The sequence below is a fragment of the Engystomops pustulosus genome, chromosome 1 (genome assembly GCF_040894005.1).
Source record: "Engystomops pustulosus chromosome 1, aEngPut4.maternal, whole genome shotgun sequence".
NCBI classification, from domain to species: Eukaryota; Metazoa; Chordata; class Amphibia; order Anura; family Leptodactylidae; genus Engystomops; species Engystomops pustulosus.
The window spans coordinates 215,346,662-215,367,280 of NC_092411.1; the positions used below are offsets into that span (position 1 = coordinate 215,346,662).

Sequence of the window (20,619 nt, forward strand, 5' to 3'; positions counted from 1 at the left end):
GAGACACCACTCACGTCAGTAATCGCAGGAGCTGGCACACAGGACCGCAGGACCACAGGGACGGACTGGCACACAGGAACGCAGGACCACAGGAACGGACTGGCACACAGGAACAGACTGGCACACAGGAATAACAGGGAAGCAGGAATCACAGGGACGCAAGAATCACAGGAGATCTTTCTCTTCATGTGGAAGACTTGAAGATCCGGCAAGGGTCACAGGAAGAGGCAGAACTTATAAAAGGCCAGGCTGGCCCTTTAAATATGAGCGAGCTGGCGCGCGCGCGCGCGCGCCCTAGGAGACGGGGACGTGTGCGCCAAGCCGCGGGAGCAGGAGAGGACATCGATGGAGCCGGGGAAGGCACAACCGTCTGGTCAATATAACGGTGTATGGCTTTGTTTTTAAAATCTTGATTATTTGTTGGGGGTTTTTTTGCACATAGGGGCATGCCAACTTGGGGCATTATGTCTGTGCCCATTGCATGTCCACTGCTTAATGCATGGTCAGTTACAGTATAAATAGCTATTACATATATGTTACTTCTTTTGGATGTTTGTCATAGGTTGAAGCTGGTTGTGGATATAATTATTAATATGGGACATGACTGTATTGGTGACGACCACCACCACAAGGTTTTTAATGTACAGTCTTCTGTGAAGTCAAATTTTTACAATAGTATTTGGTACCATTTCTCTTAAACTGTATGAATTGGGTCAAAGTTTTGGATATCCTTCCACAAGATTCTCACAATAGTTATTAGGAGTGTGAGCCCATTTGCCCTGACCAAACTGGTGTACCTTAGCTATGTTGGTAGGCCTCCTTGTTCACACCTGCCTTTTCAAATGTATAGTTTTGTTTGTGCTCCAATTTATCTATAGGTATTGTATTACTTTCATTACTTGACCCTGTAACTGTGCTGGACGTAGCTTTTTCTTTCAGGTAGGGCATCATTGTGGCTGTCATGCCTAAGCAGTAGCACTTCTGCAGAAGGTTCACTAATTTAATGGAGTTTATGTTTAGTGGCTGCTCTACTATTGCTGTGGGATGAATGTGGGATGAAAGTAACCTCTATCTGGCAGGCAGCCATTATCTCACCTCTCATCTTACCAAGACCTCTCATCAGAATTTACAGGCTGTCTTTATGGACACATGAGTAGTTAATAAAAGTTGGCTTGTTAACATTATTTGTTGTTGTATTCTTAGTGGTTATTGAGACACTGGATGATATGGGTGTCACACTAATAAATTACAATTGCTGTAATCATTGAATATATTAATATTAATTAATTAATATTATTAATATCTTTTGTTGTACAGCTCTAGCTACACAAAACTCGTGACCGTCGCTGACTTTAGATGTCTTAAGACATCGCTGCAGTTGTCCATTGCTCCCACGCTAGCCGCGGGAGCAAGACCTGGTGTCTGGGTGTCAGAGGATGCACAGAGGAGCAGAGGCACCACCAGCTCCATAGACTCGGGGGTCACATGTCTGCCAGGTCTAAAGGGGTTAGACCTGCTGGGTCTAATTAGACTTAGTACAGCTCTGATCAGCGTGGTTTTCCTCTGTAACTTAGGCTCTTATAGATGCCTATAGACAAGGGGTTCTATTTCTCTTCCTGGGATAGTTTAATTTGTTCTGTCATGTTTTTCAATGTTTCTTTGTCTATGTCTGCGTCATACGAAAAGATGAATGCTTTGTTATCTGTGTCATTGATATGACCCCAATAAGAATTATGAGCTGGAATATCAGGGGCCTAAATTCCAAATTCAAGCAGGCTTTATTCCTAGATGTTATTAAACAACAGGCCCCCCATATCGTATCTATACAAAACACTCACCTCATGGGCCAGAAGGTCCTATCCCTAAAGCAGAATTGGGTAGCTAGAGGGTACCACTCCTCCTAATCAGTCTACACCAGGGGAAGGTCCATCCTTATATCAAAAGCTCTTCCTAAAGAGGTTATTCGGGTGGCACTGGCCCACTTTGGCCACTACATGATTCTGCATTGTAACTTATGGGGATTTGCCTTTACCATAGCTTCAATATATGCCCCCCCCTTCAGCTACTCTTCTTCTGGTATCTAGTAAGCTGGCAGCTATGCCCCCATGTCCAGTATTATGTATTGGTGATTTTAACGCAGTCCCTGATTCTTTCATGGACGGCGCAAGCGGCCTAGATACAGCCTCCTCTCATCTGAATGAATGGCTTCTATCTCTATACCTTACTGACATATGGCGTAGTAAACACCCTCAAGAGAAAGAATACCCCTATTACTCCTCTGTGCACAAAAGTTTTTCCCGTATTGATCTGGATTTTGTCTCCTCAGATATGCTTTCTTATATTTACTGTCTATTTTACTGCCCATGCAGTGCCTCAGATCACTCTGCTATGCTTCTCCATCTTCGTGTAGGCCCTCCCAGTAACTCCCGCCTATGGTGTCTGCACCCAGCTTGGCTACTCTCTCCAGTGGTCCAGGATTCGGTTAAGGCAGCCCACAGTGAATTTTGAGACACACACTCAACACATCCAGACCTCATATAAATCTTCCTTAACATACAAAGATTGCACGTAAATATTGCAGAGGCGGATGGCTCAACAGACCCTGGGTTTATATTATCTCTGGACTACTGTAAGGCCTTTGATTCGGTCGAATGGCCATACTTGTAGGCCCTCCTGCCGAGGCTGAGTATAGATCCCCGCTTTACAGCCCTGGTCCAACTCCTATATAACACACCTAAAGAGAGGGTTAGGACCAACCTTAACATTTCCTCTCTGTTCCCTATGGTCAGGGGTACTAGGCAGGGGTGCCCGCTATCCCCACTCCTATTTGCCCTTGCCAAACTAGAGAATTATTTATTATTTATTATTATTTATTTGAAATTTTTTTAAAAAAAATATTTACTATAAATTACAAAAAATTACTTTTTTACTACTTTTAACCCCAAATAAGAATATAAATGAAATCTTTTTTTAAATTGTATTACTTTTTAACTAGCTCTATGTGTCCCAAAAAAACACTGCAAAAACATTTATGGTAGCACGCAAATAAGAAAAGTTATCCTCTTAAACCGACACTTACGAATATTCGCTAAAAATGCCCAGTCACTAGAGCCTTTTCAGGCCACAACACTAAATGGTTAAAGTAAACTTTGTCTGAGAAGGTTTGTCTGGGAAATATAAAAATCCAGCAATATGGCTGGCAATGTGGCACGCCCACCTATTCCCTGTCCTAGAGCTGTTTCTGGCCCTGGGATATGGTGATAGGTGGGTGTGCCCAGCCGGAACCTGTCCGAGTGCAGCTTCTGTGCCCCTGTAAAAAAGGCTGATGTGGCCCCTGGTGAGAATGAGTTTGACACCTCTGCTTTAAATTGTTATGTTTGTTTCTGTTAGGCCATAATTGTGGCAGCATGTAAAGCATAAACAGTAGCACTTCGCTCCTGGAGGTTCACCAGTTATATGTAGCTTATGTTTAGTGGCTGCCTTGACATTGCTATGGATCAATGTTAGTGAAGTAACCTCTATCTGGCAGGCAGCCATTATCTTACCCAGACTTTTCATAAGAATTTACAAGCTGTCTTTATGGACACATGGGCAGTTAATAAAAGTTGGCTTGTTAACATTATTTATTGTTGTATTCCAAGTCACCATCAAGACGTTACTAACCGGAGTCTGGATTATATTGGGGTTACTATGAAATGGCAATTGCTGTAATCATTGATCATGACATATTGCTCACTTGCTATGTAAGATCAGTGAAGTATGAAAGATAAAGTGGTACAGTGGTCATGAACACCTGAAGAGAAGTAAAAAAATGTTGCATATAGGCAGCAGCCTCTTGGCCCAGCAGCATATCCTATGGTCACCCAAAAACCTTTCTACCGCAACATATGTGTGCTTATACACCTGTATACTCATATACAGCAACATTTGTTTCAAAAATTCCTGCCACTGTCCTAGTTATATGAATAGTCCTTGACGAAGTGTTAAAGCCAACTGCTGTCCAATTCCCAAAAACACACTGTCTAGCAAAAAAAATTAAGTCAATACTTCCATTTTCAGAACCTCACATATGGTGGTATGAAGCTTCTGCTCCCCATTCTGGTGATGTGTATGAAGGATCTGACTGGCTTAGTTCAATTTAGCACCATTCTCCGTCATGGTTGACATTTGTCAATTTTAACTTACATTTCCAAGAGGGATAATAGAAAAAATTGCAATGCTTAAACCCCAGGACCTTATTATTTTCATTGGTGTTAAACATGGTATATTATGGTAGATATGTTGAAATGGATAAATGCCAAAATCCCTAGCCCCATGTCAACAAAGCTGCTGGACCTGATTAAAGGGGTCGTCCAAGGGTCATTTTTTTTAAATTAATGGTTGAGGGCCTTAAAAAAGAACTTATACCCGCCTCTTTCCCCACTCCTATAAGCCACACCCCCACCCGTCACTGCTGCCCTGACCTTAAATGTGACCTTTCTACAACCTGAAACTAATGATGTAGGAGGTGCATGGCTATGGTCAGCATTGCTGACCACTGAATAAAAACTGAGATGTGAGTATAAGTTCTGTTTGTATTTTTTAAAACGTCAAAGGATCACTTGAGCACCATATGAATCTGTTATGTAAGGTATGATGAACTCCCACTCTCGAATTACATCATGGGGAACCTCACAATTTAGCAGATAAAGCTCTGCCCACCTTTGCAAGATGGCGTCTTTATGCTGGATCGCACCCAGCGCCCGATTCTGTCAGGGAAACCAAATGCATCAGAGTCCCTGACCCTACACACCACACATGCACAGCCCAGGGGGCACACAACCACACTATGTACCCACTTACCAGTCACACACTTATTCCATACACTACCACCAATCACAATTACGGCTTACGAGATGCCTACAACAGGACCGCACACATAAACCCAGATACACACTCTTGTAGGTGCTGTACAGTTCACCTGGACATACAGTGCTTATAGCTAACTACTAGCACACAGACGCTCAAAGGGTAACATTGATTAGCAGTAATTCACCTCTCCAGAGTTATGGGACATATATAGCAACAAATAAACTTATTAAATGACAATTTAATATACAAAAGGAACAATGCTTATAGGTTACAAAATGATTAAATAAACAGACATAGATAAAGGCAAAACAGTAAAATAAAAAGGAATAAAATAAAGAAAAACAGACCTCTTATTAAGTAGATTGGCAAAGAGATCCTCCGGGGACCCGGCGAAGCTCTGCAAAACCTAGTTGCATCTCTTTGAAACTGACAATAAATGAATGCTGCTGTGCTCTTTTGAATAACCACCTAATCTGCACCCTTTGTCATGTGAGACGGGTGGGGCTATACCTGGATCAAGGCTGCATGTTGGGGACATATTTCTTCTTTAGGCCATATCTTCTTTCAGAGGTCTCCTAAGAAGAAGATATTCCCAGCATATTCCCAGCATACATTTACAAATCCAACAATACCAAACACCATTATGAAATGTCGGGCCAATTGTCTAATATCTATTTTCTTTGCCTCCTGACTCTGTAATCCTTGGTGCTTGACACCCCAGGAATATCAGACAAGGGATGCTGCTCAGATTAATTGACAAGAAATTCAAATATGAGTTATAATAATAATTCCTTTATTTCTATAGAGCACACAGATTATGCAGCGCTACACAGAGCTTGCCAAATTCATCCCTGTCCCTGCTAACAATCTAATCAACCTACCAGTATGTTTTGAAGCGTGGGAGGAAACCTAAAGACCCAGAGGAAACCTACGCAAACACGGAGAGAACATACAAACTCTTTGTAGAGAGTTAAGACCAGGTTTTACCATAATCTTAAATTGAATGGGATGAATAGGCACCTTGCACACAGTGCCTAGGGTGGCTAGCCAAGGGGGCGGTGGAATAGCGAAGTGGTTAATTATTTAAGTGAAAAAAAGTAGTCCCAGGAACCCCATTAACCCTCCTCCCCTGCCCAAGGAAGGGTTGGAGGGAAGGTATTGGTGGAGCAGGAACAGGTCTCCTCTACAGGTCACCTCTACAGAACCAGAGGACACTGATATAGATCAGCTGAGATCCACAGCACAGAGAGAGGGGGAGGAGAAACAAAATAGAGAGGAGGAGTGCAAAATGGCTCTGTATAAAGACTGAATATTCATAAGTGTGAGGAATGTCTAGCAAGGAACAGCTCTTAAGCACTTAACCATAAGCTGTAGCAAGCTGTAAATGGAGATAAGCGATATGAATCTTCACCAGGTCAGACTTTACAGAGGTTTTAGCCAAAGTTTGACAGACACTATAGTAGATGTACCTAAATGCATTTGATCAGGAATGAACATCACAAGTTCTCATTGCCGAATGAAAGCGTTTAGGTGTAAGTGCTATACGGTTAAGAGTGACTCCACTTGGGTTAGTGGGGCTAGGTTTGGTAGGGATAGTGGGCACATTTAGGTTCTTGGTGTTTGCATTCACACACTGTGCTTGAATTGCATTTAGAAACACAATTCAAGCACATCTACATTTACATTAAAACGCTTGCGATTGGGAAAAGGGATAATATATTTTGCATGTAAACAACATTAAACACACAGTACATGTTCCCAACCACCAGCTTTTTGGGCCTGTGCAATGTGAGTGACCGGAGCAGTATCAATACTAAATACGGTGCATCATAATCCATCATTAATCACATCAGGGATCTTGTATTTCCATCTTTTTTACAATTCCTCATCTAAGATGAGAAAAGCTACAGAATAGATAAAGAATAAAGAATGCAGAAACAATAGAACCAAAGAAAGCTAACCTGATGGAGAAGTGCACGTTCCCAGAAGGTGGCATGATCTGTTTCCCTGTATGTATGTACTGCATTAAATTGTCAGCTGTGCATTACGACATTATAAACCTCAGATATACACAAATGCAAATTGTATCTCCCTGCACATGGGAAGTCATCCACGGAAGCAGCGCTATGGGACCTAAGATAGAGGTTTATTCACCCATGGTCAGAAGCACAAATACTGCAAATAGGAAATACTATGATGTCATATGACTTTCTGTTTTTCCATTTTTTGGCATATTATTTTAAGTCTAAAGTGCCTGAAGAGAACATAAAGTACGAGGCACATTTTGGCCACAGGAACTCTTTCTATTGTTCTTAGTTTATTCCACACAAGTCCTAATTGCACTTAGTATAGTTTAGAATACTTTTCAATCAGTTCTTTGGATCTGGTTTCATTTTCAGGATATATAGATGATGTGTGCACACTCTCAGGATCTTGTAAAGAAAAAGATCCTTCTATTTAGGTGGAAAATTGTAGGATCATTTGTAAGACACATTTTTGACATATTCACAGGCTTGCTGAGCTGTTACATAAACTTTTTAAATTCCCAAACAAATCAGGAACCTAATTATTAATAAAGATGATGATCTTAATCACCCTAAGACCAGTTTTATAGAAGCATATTTGTTCCATCAAGCTCGCTGCAAGTATGTTCCGAAAAAGGCAGAAACGCTGAGCAACTGAACAGAACTCCACATTCCAGTTTTCTCAGTGTTCAGACTAGTTAAACCAGAAGACTGGTGCCAAAAACTTACCCAATAGCCCACTAGCAGTATGTTGTGAAGCAGATTAACACCTTCCAGAAAATCAACTTTGAAGTGAAAATGTAAATTGTTTGCATAAAGTCATGGAGGAGGAGAGTTAAAGGGTTATTCCAACAAAGACAAGATTCTTAAATATACTCAGGATAACAAAATAACACATTCTCTAATTCACAATTTTTAACAAAAATACAGCATTTCACAATTCCAACCTGTCCCTATCGTTCCTCGTGTACACAATTTTGGTTGCAACAGGATCTAACCCTGGATTTTCTGACTTTAGGGCTGGCAAGACATATTGTTCTCCTGTCTGTCGCTGCACTGAGCTGCTCTCCTTGCATTCCAAGACACGAGTATAGTTTGGAGAGATTTCTTCGTATATACCTCTGCTTTATGACTTGTATAAGCATACAACTGCATATACAGGTACTTCTCAAAAAATTATAGAATATCAGCAAATAGTTATTTTTAAATAATTTAATTCAAAAAGTAAAACTCATATATTATAAGTTAACTTTTCAAGTGTTTATTTTTAAGTTGATGAAAGTCATTGACCCACATTTATTAAAGCCCCTGTACCAGTTTTTGTCTGACTTTGCAGTTTCTTTTCGGTGCAAACTGCTTGCACAAGAATTTATAAATTGTCTGTGACACATTTCTGTCACGTCTGCACTATACCCGACGTAACACAAAATTCTGACTGTTCCGGTGCACAGTCGATCCGTGTGCCACATTTCATGCAGTATCTGATAGAATTGTGTTGCCTGCTCTATGTTAAAGGAAGACCAAAACAATTGGTGCACTCTGTCAGAGCAGTGCAGGGAGATTCTTGAAGATCTGTCGCACACTGCACCCACTACAGGCAAACTGCACATAATACAGTCTGCACTAATTTTGATAAATGTGGGCCATTAGAATAATTAAACCAAAACACCTGCAAAGGCTTCCTAAGCATAAGGTTCCATCTAGTTCAGTTGGTGTCACAATCATGAGGAAAATGGCTGACTTGACAGATATCCAGAAAGCAGTCATTGATACACTCCACAAGGAGGGTAAGCCACAAAAGATCATTGCTAAAGAAGCTGGCTGTTCAAAGAGTGCTGTATTACTGGAAAGCTGAGTGGAAGGAAAAAGTCTGATAGAAAGGTGCACAAGGGATAACCATAACCTTGATAGGATTGTTAAGAAATGGTAATTGAAAAATTTGGGGAAGATTCACAAGGATTGGGCTGCTGCTGGAGTCAGTGCATCAAGAGCCACCACACCACCAGATGTATCCTGGACAATGGGCTACAAGTGTCCCATTCCATGTCTCTCCTGACTAATAGACAATGCCAGAAGAGTCTTACCTGGCTCAAGGAGAAACCAGTATATCTATTCCAGAAAGAACTATTTCCCAAATGTACTGTGACGGCGTCCCTAGTTATTAAGCCTCTCACTAAGCTTAACCAGTTTCCTACATTGTAACGAAGAGATGCAACCACATCAATACAGTGCTATCTACCTTGGGAATCTGTTCCTTCTAGAATAGATATACTGGTTTGGCTTTAATCCCAACTCATGTCATTAGGCTTCCTGAAAGCCATGCTTGATGGTAATGGGGCTGCCTTACAAGGTAGCAAAATAGACATGGTTTTCTTTGTCCCATCTAAGAAAATGTATTTGCATATTTCGCAGAATCCCCTAGTGGAGCATCAATAGCTATAAATCTCCACACGCTTGAAAGGCAGCCTTAAAGAGAACCCGTCATGCAAAATAACCCCCCTAAACTAAATATATTTTCATAAACTGCCATTAGAGAGCATTGCCTCTATCCCTTCATTGTCCCTCTACATGCCTGTAAACCTAAGCAATGAGGTCCTAAAGCTGTATGCAAATGACCTGTGAAATGTCCAATGAAGCATTAGCATATTCAAGCTGTCCACTCTATTCATGAGTGGGAGGCACAGCCACACCCCCAGTACATGACTGACAGCCTGTATAATGATGTGAGGCTGTATAATGATGTGCCTCCTGGTGCTGGTGGCCACGCCCCCTGCAGCCTGTGTGTGTATATAGGAGAGATACAGCAGCTCCAGGCAGCCATGTTACAGCAGAACATGTCAGATTCATGTGTAGCTGATGTCTGTGTCTCTCACCTGTATATTAGGAGGATGCAGCATGTCAGCAGATGCAGCACACACACTAGCCATGCTTTACTATACATTACACACAGACATGAGCAGGGGGAGGAGAGGGGAGGGGTAACAGGAGTGACATCACTGCCTCTGACCATGTGACCAGCCTCATTTACATGATAAAGAATAGATGATTTTACAATGAATAATGTATGAAATAACTAGATAAAGGCTGTGATGGGATCCTTGTGAGCTGCTCCAACAGGTAGAGGTGACAGGACTAGTGGCAGAGACCTGATGACAGGTTTCCTTTAAATTGGCAAACTCTCCGTAAGGAGAACTCCTACTATTTTTGTATACTGTATGGTATATCTTTTATTTTGTCCCTATTTACAGTAAAGATACTTTCCTGCACATAAGAAATTAAAAGGTAGAACATTTTCGTGATCCCCTACATGTTATTTTCTTAAATTTTGCCTAGTGTTCTCTTTTATACATCATGGTAAATTAATGATTCTTTAAAATACATCTGCAATTATTCACAATAACAATTGTCATTTCCTAAATAAAATTTGTCAAGTTAAAGAAAAGACTTTAGGCCTGAAAAGTTATAAACAGAAGATATTACTGGCAGTTTCAGTGCTGTGACGCCTGCTGTTCCTCTTCTGAAACTTAGCTGAATAATAAAAGTACTGGCAAGCTCCTGTTGCATAAACCCCCCCCCAGCTCCTCTCCTGTCTCTCCCTCCTCCCAAGATTGCCCTGCAAAGTAATTCAGTACTGGGGGGAGGGAGCCTAATGCTGAAAAGTGACTGGCAGAGCTTGTCTAAGAAAATACCCAGGAACACTATACTGCTTCTTATAGTGCATTCGCTTTCTGGCAATGTGCTTTCATGTAGCTTCCTGGGAAAATTCTGAGTGCTCACAACATCACTAAGGAGCAGCAGCAGAAGTAGGAGGAAGAAAAAGAGGGAGGTGGAGGAGGCCTTCACCTATATAAATAAATAAGAACATTTTGACAAGTACTGATGGTTGAGGGTTGGACCAGGATGAAGAGCAGCCTGCGCAGTGCCCCAGGCTCTCATCATCAAGAAGAATGGATGACACAATTTTAGGAGGCAGACGTATAAGGCTGGATACAACATCCTCTTCCTCATGCATCTATGATACAGTGACTCCTAAACTTGGCCTTACTTCCAGCTGCTAGTAATTGAATGAACAGTGAGGAGGCCCAGCCGAGGAGAACCGGTAAACGCAGGACATTTATCTGAGAGCACTTCTACCTGTAGGACCCCTTCTGGAGCACTGCCACCCTGTCGAGATCAAGGAGAAAAGATTTATTACTGGAGGTGGGGATGGCAGCAGGCAGTATCACCACTCTCCCACCAATGCCAGATGATGGGGGGAGCACTCCATTTCCCCCAGGAAACTTTAAAGACCCCAAGAGACTCTACTGTAAGAATGGTGGATTTTTCCTAAGGATCAATTCTGATGGAAAAGTAGATGGATCTCGGGAGAAGAGTGACTCCTATAGTGAGTATTTTAATTTGTGCATGTTTTTTTTAAATGATGGAAATAAATAATATCAGAGTTACCACCAAACCATTACTACCATTACAAATCCATTTAATTTATCGCAAGTATGTGTTCTTTTATAAAGAAGTGAACTGCTAGTTTGTGGTTAATATAAGTTTCTGTGTCTTTACATAATTTATGAGCTCTCCTGTTATTTTACACAAGTAACAGATGCTAGGTGACAACCATTTCCCCTACTTATGTATCTATGTAATAGGAGGATTAGGATTGATATATCAACAATTTGAATAATAATGTGTTGTCTTTCAATAGCACTAACGCATTCTGCAGCGTTCTATCCTTGGAGACTCGTATATTGACATATATTGACTACTAAACATCTGGCAATAACAAAAAACACAAGTGAAGATTCTGCCCCCCAGGGCGCACAATTGTTACAATAACCCCTGTGATTATAAATCAGAGCTGATTACAATTTACTGGGGGTCCCTAGAATCTAACTTTGTTTGTGGGCATCTTTTATAAAGATGCATTGGTGCAGTTTTCGCTTTGCAAAATTTATTAGAGAAAAACAGCTATAACCTTGTGGCTGAAAAAATCATAACCTCTAATGTTTCCACTGAAATGGCAGAATACAATCTTCATTAGGAGGATCAATGAGGATAAATGGGAGAAAACTCACTTAACTCCTCAGGCTAAGTTCACACCTGTGTTCAGCAGGTTTTATTATACATTCCATTATTGATAATGAGCTCTGTCCACACTAGTGCCATATCAAAGTATACATTTAGAATGGAGCCATTGTCCCGACAAATCCCAAGATTTGCCAAATTTTTCTGACTATAAGACAAACTTTTTATCAAGAAGAAATCTTGCTTAACCGTGCCTATTTCTTATAGTCTAATGTTCATGAGGATCCAGCATTGCCAGACCCTACTGACCACTGTACTGGAAATTGGGTGAAGTGCTATCAAAGCACTTCACCCAATCTCTGAGTCAGCAGAGACTTCGCCCTGCTCTCTCCATCTCAAAATGAGAATTACTGCAGGTGATGTAATACTGATATGACCTGCATCACTGCAGGGCCCTTAAAGGGGTTTGCCTATGAAATAAATTTGAATCCTCTAGTGATGTTTACACACTAAAGAAAATTTTTAACCCCTTACTTTACAATTTTACTCAGTTTTCTTGGTGTTTTAAATCCTATAAATCAGTGATTGTCATTGTTAAATTCCAGTGTGTGGTTGGGGACTCTCTAAGCAGACACTTTATGATCCCTGTGTGCTGACAATGTGCTTAGATTAGAGATGGGCCAATTAGTGAAAACCGAATTGAATAGAAACAAATAACAGCATGTGATGTAACAGTACGTCACATGCCAGGTGTGGGTGCATGGAGAGGGTAAGTCTTTGCTAGATATTGCAGTAAAGGCTTACTGGTAACACCCGCAGTGGGTGTTAACCCACAGAATGCATGGGCGCCGCCATCTTTCCAAGGATTGTTGCTCCACGTGACGTCATCAGGGAGCGGCAATCCATCGTGATGACAGCCTCGGGTCTTCCGAGGACCCGAGGCTGCCTCGGTTTAACCCCCTTCATTACAATGTGTTATCAGCACATTTTAATGAATGAAGAGGAAAATCCCCATATACTGCCATACTGTAGTATGGCAGTATATGATAGGATCGATCAGACAATCTAGGGTTAAAGTACCCTAGGGAGTCTGAAAAATAGTAAAAATAGAACTGATATAAACTGATATAAAAATAAATAAACAGTAAAAATCATAAACACATTAGCTATCATCGCGACTGAAAATGACAATCTATAAAAATCTAATAACGGTTTTTCACTGCATTTAACCCCGTAACGGAAAATTGCGCCCAGAGACGAAAATGGCAAATATAAAAAATTCAATAAAAATTAATCAAAAGGTCGTACAGTCTTTAAAATGATAGTAATGAAAACATCATCAAACGATGGAAAAAAATGACATCACCCACAGCTCCGTAAACCAAAGTATGAAAAAGTTGTTAGCGCCAGGAGATGGCAAAATGTATAGGGAGTTTTAATTTTTGTAAATGTATGAGAACATTATAAAACCTATACAAATTTGGTATCCCTACCGCCATATAGTGAGGAACACTACCGACATACAGTGAGGGACACAACCCCCATACAGAGAGGAACATTACCCCCATATAGTGAGGGACACTACCCCCATACAGTGAGGAATACTACCGCCATACAGTGAGGAATACTACCGCCATACAGTGAGGGACTCAACCCCCATACAGTGAGGAACACAACCCCCATACAGTGAGGGACACTACCGCCACATAGTGAGGAACACTACCGCCACATAGTGAGGAACACTACCGCCACATTGTGAGGAGCACTACCGCCACATTGTGAGGAACACTACCGCCACATAGTGAGGGACACTAGCGCCATACAGTGAGAACACTAGCACCATACAGTGAGGGACACTACCACCATACAGTGAGGGACACTACCGCCATACAGTGAAGAATACAGCCATACAGTGAGGAACACTACCCCCATACAGTGAGGAACACTACCCCCATACAGTGAGGAACACTACCACCATACAGTGAGGGATGCTACCTCCATACAGTGAGGAACACTGCAGCCATACAGTGAGGGACACTACCTCTATACAGTGAGGAACACTACCGCCATACATCGAAGAATACAGCCATACAATGAGGAACACTACCCCCATACAGTGAGGAACAGCACTGCCATGTTCCTTTCTTCTTCCCAGCGTTCTCTGCCCCATGTAACACATTGTGGAACACTACCCCATATAGTGAGGGACACTACCGCCATATAATGAAGAACACTACCGCTACATAGTGAGGAAAACTACCGCCACATAGTGAGGGACACTAGCACCATACAGTGAGAACACTAGCACCATACAGTGAGGGACACTACCGCCATACAGTGAGGAACACTACCACCATACAGGGAGGAGAACTACCCTCATACAGTGAGGGACACTACCCTCATACAGTGAGGAACACTACCACCATACAGTGAGGCACACTGCCGGCATACAGTGAAGAATACAGCCATACAGTGAGGAACACTACCCCAATACAGTGATGAACACTACCCCCATACAGTGAGGAACAGCACCGCCATGTTCCTTTCTTCTTCCCAGAGTTCTCTGCCCCATGTAACACGTTGTGCTCACAGCCACTTTGCTAATAAAGGGGTTAAAAAACCCCAATTTTTAAAAAAAAATTCATTCCCACGAATGACTGTATATTTCGGATTTGTGATGAATCGAAGTTTTCCTGAAATTCTAAAGGAATTTAGAATCGTTAGAATAGATTTGCCTAGATCCCCTAGATACCCTAGATCATCAGGCAACAGGTTTATCTACACTTTTATTTAGCTTGTGAACATTCTACTAGTATTTGGAACATAGAAAAAGAGAGATGAGATACATCAGATATTACAGATGATGAAATCCATGAGATGCATATAACACACAATGACACACTTCAGCTCTGCTACATCTGAACTACAACAAACACTGTCAACACTACTACATCTAAACTATAACAAACACTGTCAGCCCTGCTACATTTAAACTTCAACACACAGAGAGTGCCTACCCACTGGATATAAACCTTATCTTAACAGTAGCTTGTAGAGTAAGTCTGCATGATGCTGCTTGCCGTCAGAAAATGTCTATCTGTGAGCTCGTCTTGTAGCCCTGGGTGAGGGGAAGAGATCACACTGCATCCAGTAGACAGGAGAAGCTATTCATGAGAATAGTCCAAAAAATTTGGTACATTGGGTTTCAGGGCCAGTTTTCTAGTACCTTTGCCATCAAAAGATTTTAGCACAAAACTCAAATCAAAAACATAAATTCTCTGCAAAAAAAGCAGATTTTCTTGAAATTAGTGTAGATTTATCAACCCACATTTATTAAAGTGTTATTCTATCTGCACCACAATTCTGCAGCATGAACACCATATGCAGCATGGGCACCATATTCATGAGTACCGTGCACCACAATTCATGAATCAGACGCACCTTGCACATTATGTGCAGTTTGCTCTGTTTTTTTTAATAAAAGTGGGCTATGGTGTATTCCTATGACAATCTATCTAATACATTCAGAATGTGCATGGTCACACAACTGCAAATGTGGAAATGGGTTTATATATCTAAAACTTGTATGTATCTTTAGTGACTAATAATGAAAACACTCAGATCAATCCAATTAAAAAAATGTATGTCATCTGGCATAAGAGGGGTGCCAGCTGGTTTCAATGGACCGACTGCCAACCACAGGGAAGAAAACATAAAACATTTATTTGTTCTGTCAGCACTTTGCTGAAACAGTAACCCTTCATCAGTAAACCTGCCGTGCTGACCTCAATAATGTAAAGCCGGGCACTTTTAGGTGTATGGCAAGGAACGACTAAGTAAAGTAGTAAGAATAATCTTACATATTACAGAAAATGTGTAAATGATATGCTATAATTTATGGGAAAACACCGGGAATGCTCTGTTCACAATTGCCTTTACGAGCCCAATGGGTTCTATTAAGGTTTTAATACAAAATTAATATAGGATGATCTTCAGTCCAGTTTGATAGGACTACCATTGTGGGCTCCTCTCATGAAAATGTAAACATTGCCATAACCTATAAAGCGTGTAATAAATGGATCTAAAAGATAACAGCTTCAATTATCAATTTGCTAAACTAATTTTAAGTAATTATATTTTTATAGTAAACTATATAATGGATTTTATTCACATTGAAGACTTCAGAAAAAATACCATGTCTGTCTAGTGATTTCTATGGTGCCATAGTCCTCTTTAAAGGGATATTCCCAGGAAGACAAGTTTCTTAAATATACTCAGGATAACAAAATAACACATTCTGTAATTCCCTGTTATTTACAAAAAATACAGCATTTCAAAGATATAAGTCCAATCTGTCTATCAGTCCTGGCCTACACAATTTCAGTTGCCCCTAGACACGACGCTGTAACTTATGACCTAGGGTCGGGGAGGGGGGGAGAGGGCACCATCTTTGATTTCTGCGTGACAACGTGCAGCTGAGATTTCTGTCTCTCTGCTCCCTGCACTCTAGCCCCACCCCCCTGCAGTGCTTGCACGGAGGTTACTGACACTCATCACTTCCTGCCAGCAAACTCATTGTGAGCAGAAAGAATCTGCAAACTACAAGCAGATAAGTTATCTGGGGGAAGGGTGAGGCAGGCACATTTCTGTGAGAGAGTGTAAAAGTCTGTCAGCCTCTGTCTGTCTGTGTAATAGGCATCTCATGCATCGCTTGCTTCTCTCGTCTGTCTCATCTCTTTCTATGAGTCAGTGTGTTAGTACAATGTCAGGAGCTGGATGAAAGTTTATATACACCTGCACCCTAATAATCTAACCAGAAAGTCTGCTCACAGAATTAGATGGATCATAAAGTGTCTGCTTAGAAATTCCCTGCCCATACCCTAGGATTTTGCACTGATTTTGCACTGCTAAAACAGCAATAAAACTGAGTAAAATTGGAAAGTAAGGGGTTAAAATGATCTTTATTGTGTAAACATCACTAGGGGATTGAGATCCGCTATAAGCGAATGGTTTGGATTCAAAGGGGGACAACATGAAGACAGGCAAACATCCTAGTAACAATGGGTAAAGGTTTATAGGTGCTAGGTATAGAGGACCAGCAAGTTAACCCCTTAATGACCGCCCTATCGGGTTTTTACGGTGGTCATTAAGGGTACTTCTTCTGATGCGACGCCTTTCTAATGCGGCGCATCAGAAGAAGTTTTCGGGACACCGGGTCTCGCTGGTGCCGGTGTCGGGCTGTGATATCACAGCCCAGACCCGGCACTAACACCCGGGATCGGAAAAACTCCGATCCCGGGTGTTTAACCCCTTGCACGCCGCGGTCAAGCATGACCGCGGCGTGCAAGTGTGTCCCCCGTGGATCGGACCCCTCCGGTGTGCTTACCGGGGGATCCGATCCCTCCTGCCGCTGCCCCGGGTTCCGACGAGTGACCCGGGGCTGTCGGCTCCTCTTCTCACCGGGTCCTGGACCCGGCTGTAAGTAACTGAGCATGCGCAGCATGCTCAGTTACTTTCACTATACACTGCAATACAAGTGTATTGCAGTGTAAAGGCTTGAATAAGCGATCGTATGATCGCTTATTCAAGCCAAGAAGTAGAAAATGTAAAAAAGTAAAAAAAAAAAAAATTTAATCTTTTTATAATATAATTAAATAAATAAATAAAATAAAAGTCCCATAATCTCCCCAGTAACACATAAAATGCAAATAAAGTATATAAAACACAAAACACGTACATATTTGGTATCACCGCGTCCGTATTAATCTGTACAATAAATCTAAATCAATATTGAACCCGCTCGGTGAACTACGTAAAAAAAAAACTCGAAAAACTTCCCATAATATACAATTTTTCATCAAACACCATCACAAAAAATGTTCTAAAAAGTGATCAAAAAAAGTTACGGTACCTAATATGATACGACTGAAAAGAACAACTGTTTTCGCAAAAAATAAGCCCTCAACCAGATCTGACAACAGAAAAATACAGAAGTTATGGCAATAAAAATTGTCAATAGTAAAAACAATGCGATATTCTCCAATATTGGTTTTGCTCAGGAAAATTGAGCAAAATAAGAAAAACTATATAAATGAGGTATCACCGCAATCGTAGTGAACCAGAGAATAAAGATAAAATATTATTTTTACGTTACGGTGAGCGGGGGGGGGGGGAAATGCTCACAATCCAAAATAAAAATTGATGATTCTGTTTGTGTCCCCCTTGAAATAGTTAATAAAATCTCATGAATAAGCTTTAGACTCCCAAAATAAATTATTTATACATTGTATCTCATCCCATAAAAAATAAGCCCTCATATGATCGCATTACCAAAAAAAATAAAAATTTATAGGTCGTACAATGTGACAATACAAATCTGCAGTGAATGGCGCCTCCATTCATTCTATACTTGGCCGTGCGCCCGTACAGCAGTTTACCACCACGTATGTGGTATCAGTACACTCGGGAGGAATTGGGCATCAAGCGTTGCAGTGCGTTTCATCATTTAATTTATTCTGAAAATGTCAGTTTTGGCCTAAATGAATGTATTTCCAAAAAAATTCCATAGTTTCTAAATCGCAGGTCCATATTTTTTAACCCATGTGAAACACTTAAAGGGTTAATGGACTTAATAGAAGTTGTTTTACATACGTTGAGGGGTGAAGTTTCTATAGTGGGGTAATTTATGAGGTTTTACTATTATTTAGGCCTCTCAAAGTCACTTGAAAGCTGAGTTGTCCCTCAAAATGTGAGTTATGGCAATTTTCATGAAAATAAGAAAAATCGCACCTAAAGTTCTGCACCTCATAACATCCTAGAAAAATGACCGGAAGCATAAAATATCATCCCAACATAAAGCAGATATTCTGTAAATGTTAATTATCAAACTTTTTGGGTAGTTTTACTTCCTGTCTGGAAACCAGAACATTTCAAACTTGAAAAATGAAGAATTTTTACAAACTTTTGCCAAATTTTCACTTTTTTTCAGAACGAAACGCAAAACTTATCACTTAAATTTTATAACTAACATGAAGTACAATGTGTCACGAGAAAACATTCTCAAAATCACCAGGATATGTTAAAGCGTTCCGAAGTTATAACCAATTATCGTGAGACATGTCAGATTTGAAAAATCGAGTCTGGTCATTGAGCTGAAAACTAGTGTCGGTGATAAGGGGTTAAAGGGGGCTAAAGCTTTCCATTCATTGTCAGTGGAAGTATTTAGCATGTTACTTCCCTGGGGAAAAGCCAACTGTTCCCTTCATCCATAACTTGGAGGGGCTAGACTTTCACCTGTCCTAGCCTTTAAAATGCATGGCCTACAGATTCTTTAATTTCATTACTAGCTGTTTGTTGCAGTTTAAATGGATAGTAACAAATGTAAATATGAGATAAATATTATATCTTTTGTGAAATTGAAATCTAAGAGCTATTATATGCAGCGTGAAAATATATAAGAAACACACACAGATATATATTTCCTCTTGTCTGTGGTGAGAGGAGAATGACATCACCAGTCAGCCTATCATCAAAGGTTAGTGTCTGTGTTAAAGACTTCTCAAGAATTTCCTTGGTAATGGCCCAAGGAACCCAATGCTCTATAAACATTGTGTGACTGTGTGATCACATGCCATAGAAGATAAACATATTCCTTCATCAAGGCACTTGCAAAGCTAAAACACAGCACTTAAATCTCAAGTAATGTTGCATACAAATATTGGATAACATTGTCCCAAGTGGCTTGTACCATAAATGTAACCACAGAACATGAACTGTAATTCAGCCCATAATAGCTGTTGACATCTGGATTTCAAAAATAGTAATGTAAAGGTATATTTCTCTCCTCTCCACTTGAGTGTAATATAAAACACTTATATTTTGCTTTATTAAGCTCCATTTTGATGTTAGTTTGGTCCTGTCCGAGTTACATAATCAGCAGACAGGCTCATTGATTCACACTGTTTGTTATGTGTGAAATGGAAACCAGATTTTCCATTCATTACTAGGAGACACTGAAAGTCAGTCTCACAGGTACAAATAGGAAAACTGGTTCCCAGTTCACATTTTTTTTTGTAGCTTCTTTATATTAGAAAATTATTAGACAACAGGATTCTACATCTACGGCAATATAATAACCTATTTTATATCTTGACAAATCATCATTATCCAACCATTTTCCCCCCCAAAATAACACTATAATATACCTTTTAAATATGATCACTACCTCCCCCCCCACCCCAAGTGGCTGGTGGGACACACACACTGATAATAGCTTCCCAGTACAAACAGTATGAATATTGAATAAATAAGACAGTTGGACCAAGCCCATAAAAAACCTCAATAAAGCAACATGTTGCACCACATTCCACATACAAATCTATATCGAGAGGAAGGAGAAAACTTTAGGAGATCTTCTTTAGATTTTAGAAACCCTCAAAATGGAATAGGAATATTCACATATACAGATTTTAGTGCAAAATTGAAATTGTAGACATTGGGGCACATTTACTTACCCGGTCCATTCGCGTTCCAGCGGCGGCTTCTCCGACGAGCGTTCGGGTCTTCCGGCGATTCATGAAGGTCCTGCCCCCGATGTCCACCAGGTGTCGCTGCTGCGCCGAAGTCCGCCGAGGTGCCCCGGAGTTCATCGTGGTGCATGTGAGTATGGCCCGTGCGACCAATTTTTTTTTTAAATGCAGCAGTTTTTCCGAATTCGTTGGGTTTT

General features: G+C 40.7%; 1 protein-coding gene across 1 annotated transcript in view; it reads left to right on the top strand.

Moving 5' to 3' along the window:
• Positions 1–10,607: 10,607 nt before the first annotated feature.
• The window catches only part of FGF2 (fibroblast growth factor 2), a 52,171-nt gene continuing 42,159 nt past the window's right edge, over positions 10,608–20,619 (top strand). Inside the window, exon 1 of the mRNA XM_072119377.1 lies at positions 10,608–11,259. Within this exon, the coding sequence (XP_071975478.1) occupies positions 11,082–11,259 (178 nt within the window). The 5' untranslated portion in view covers positions 10,608–11,081. The remainder of the gene's footprint in view (positions 11,260–20,619) is intronic.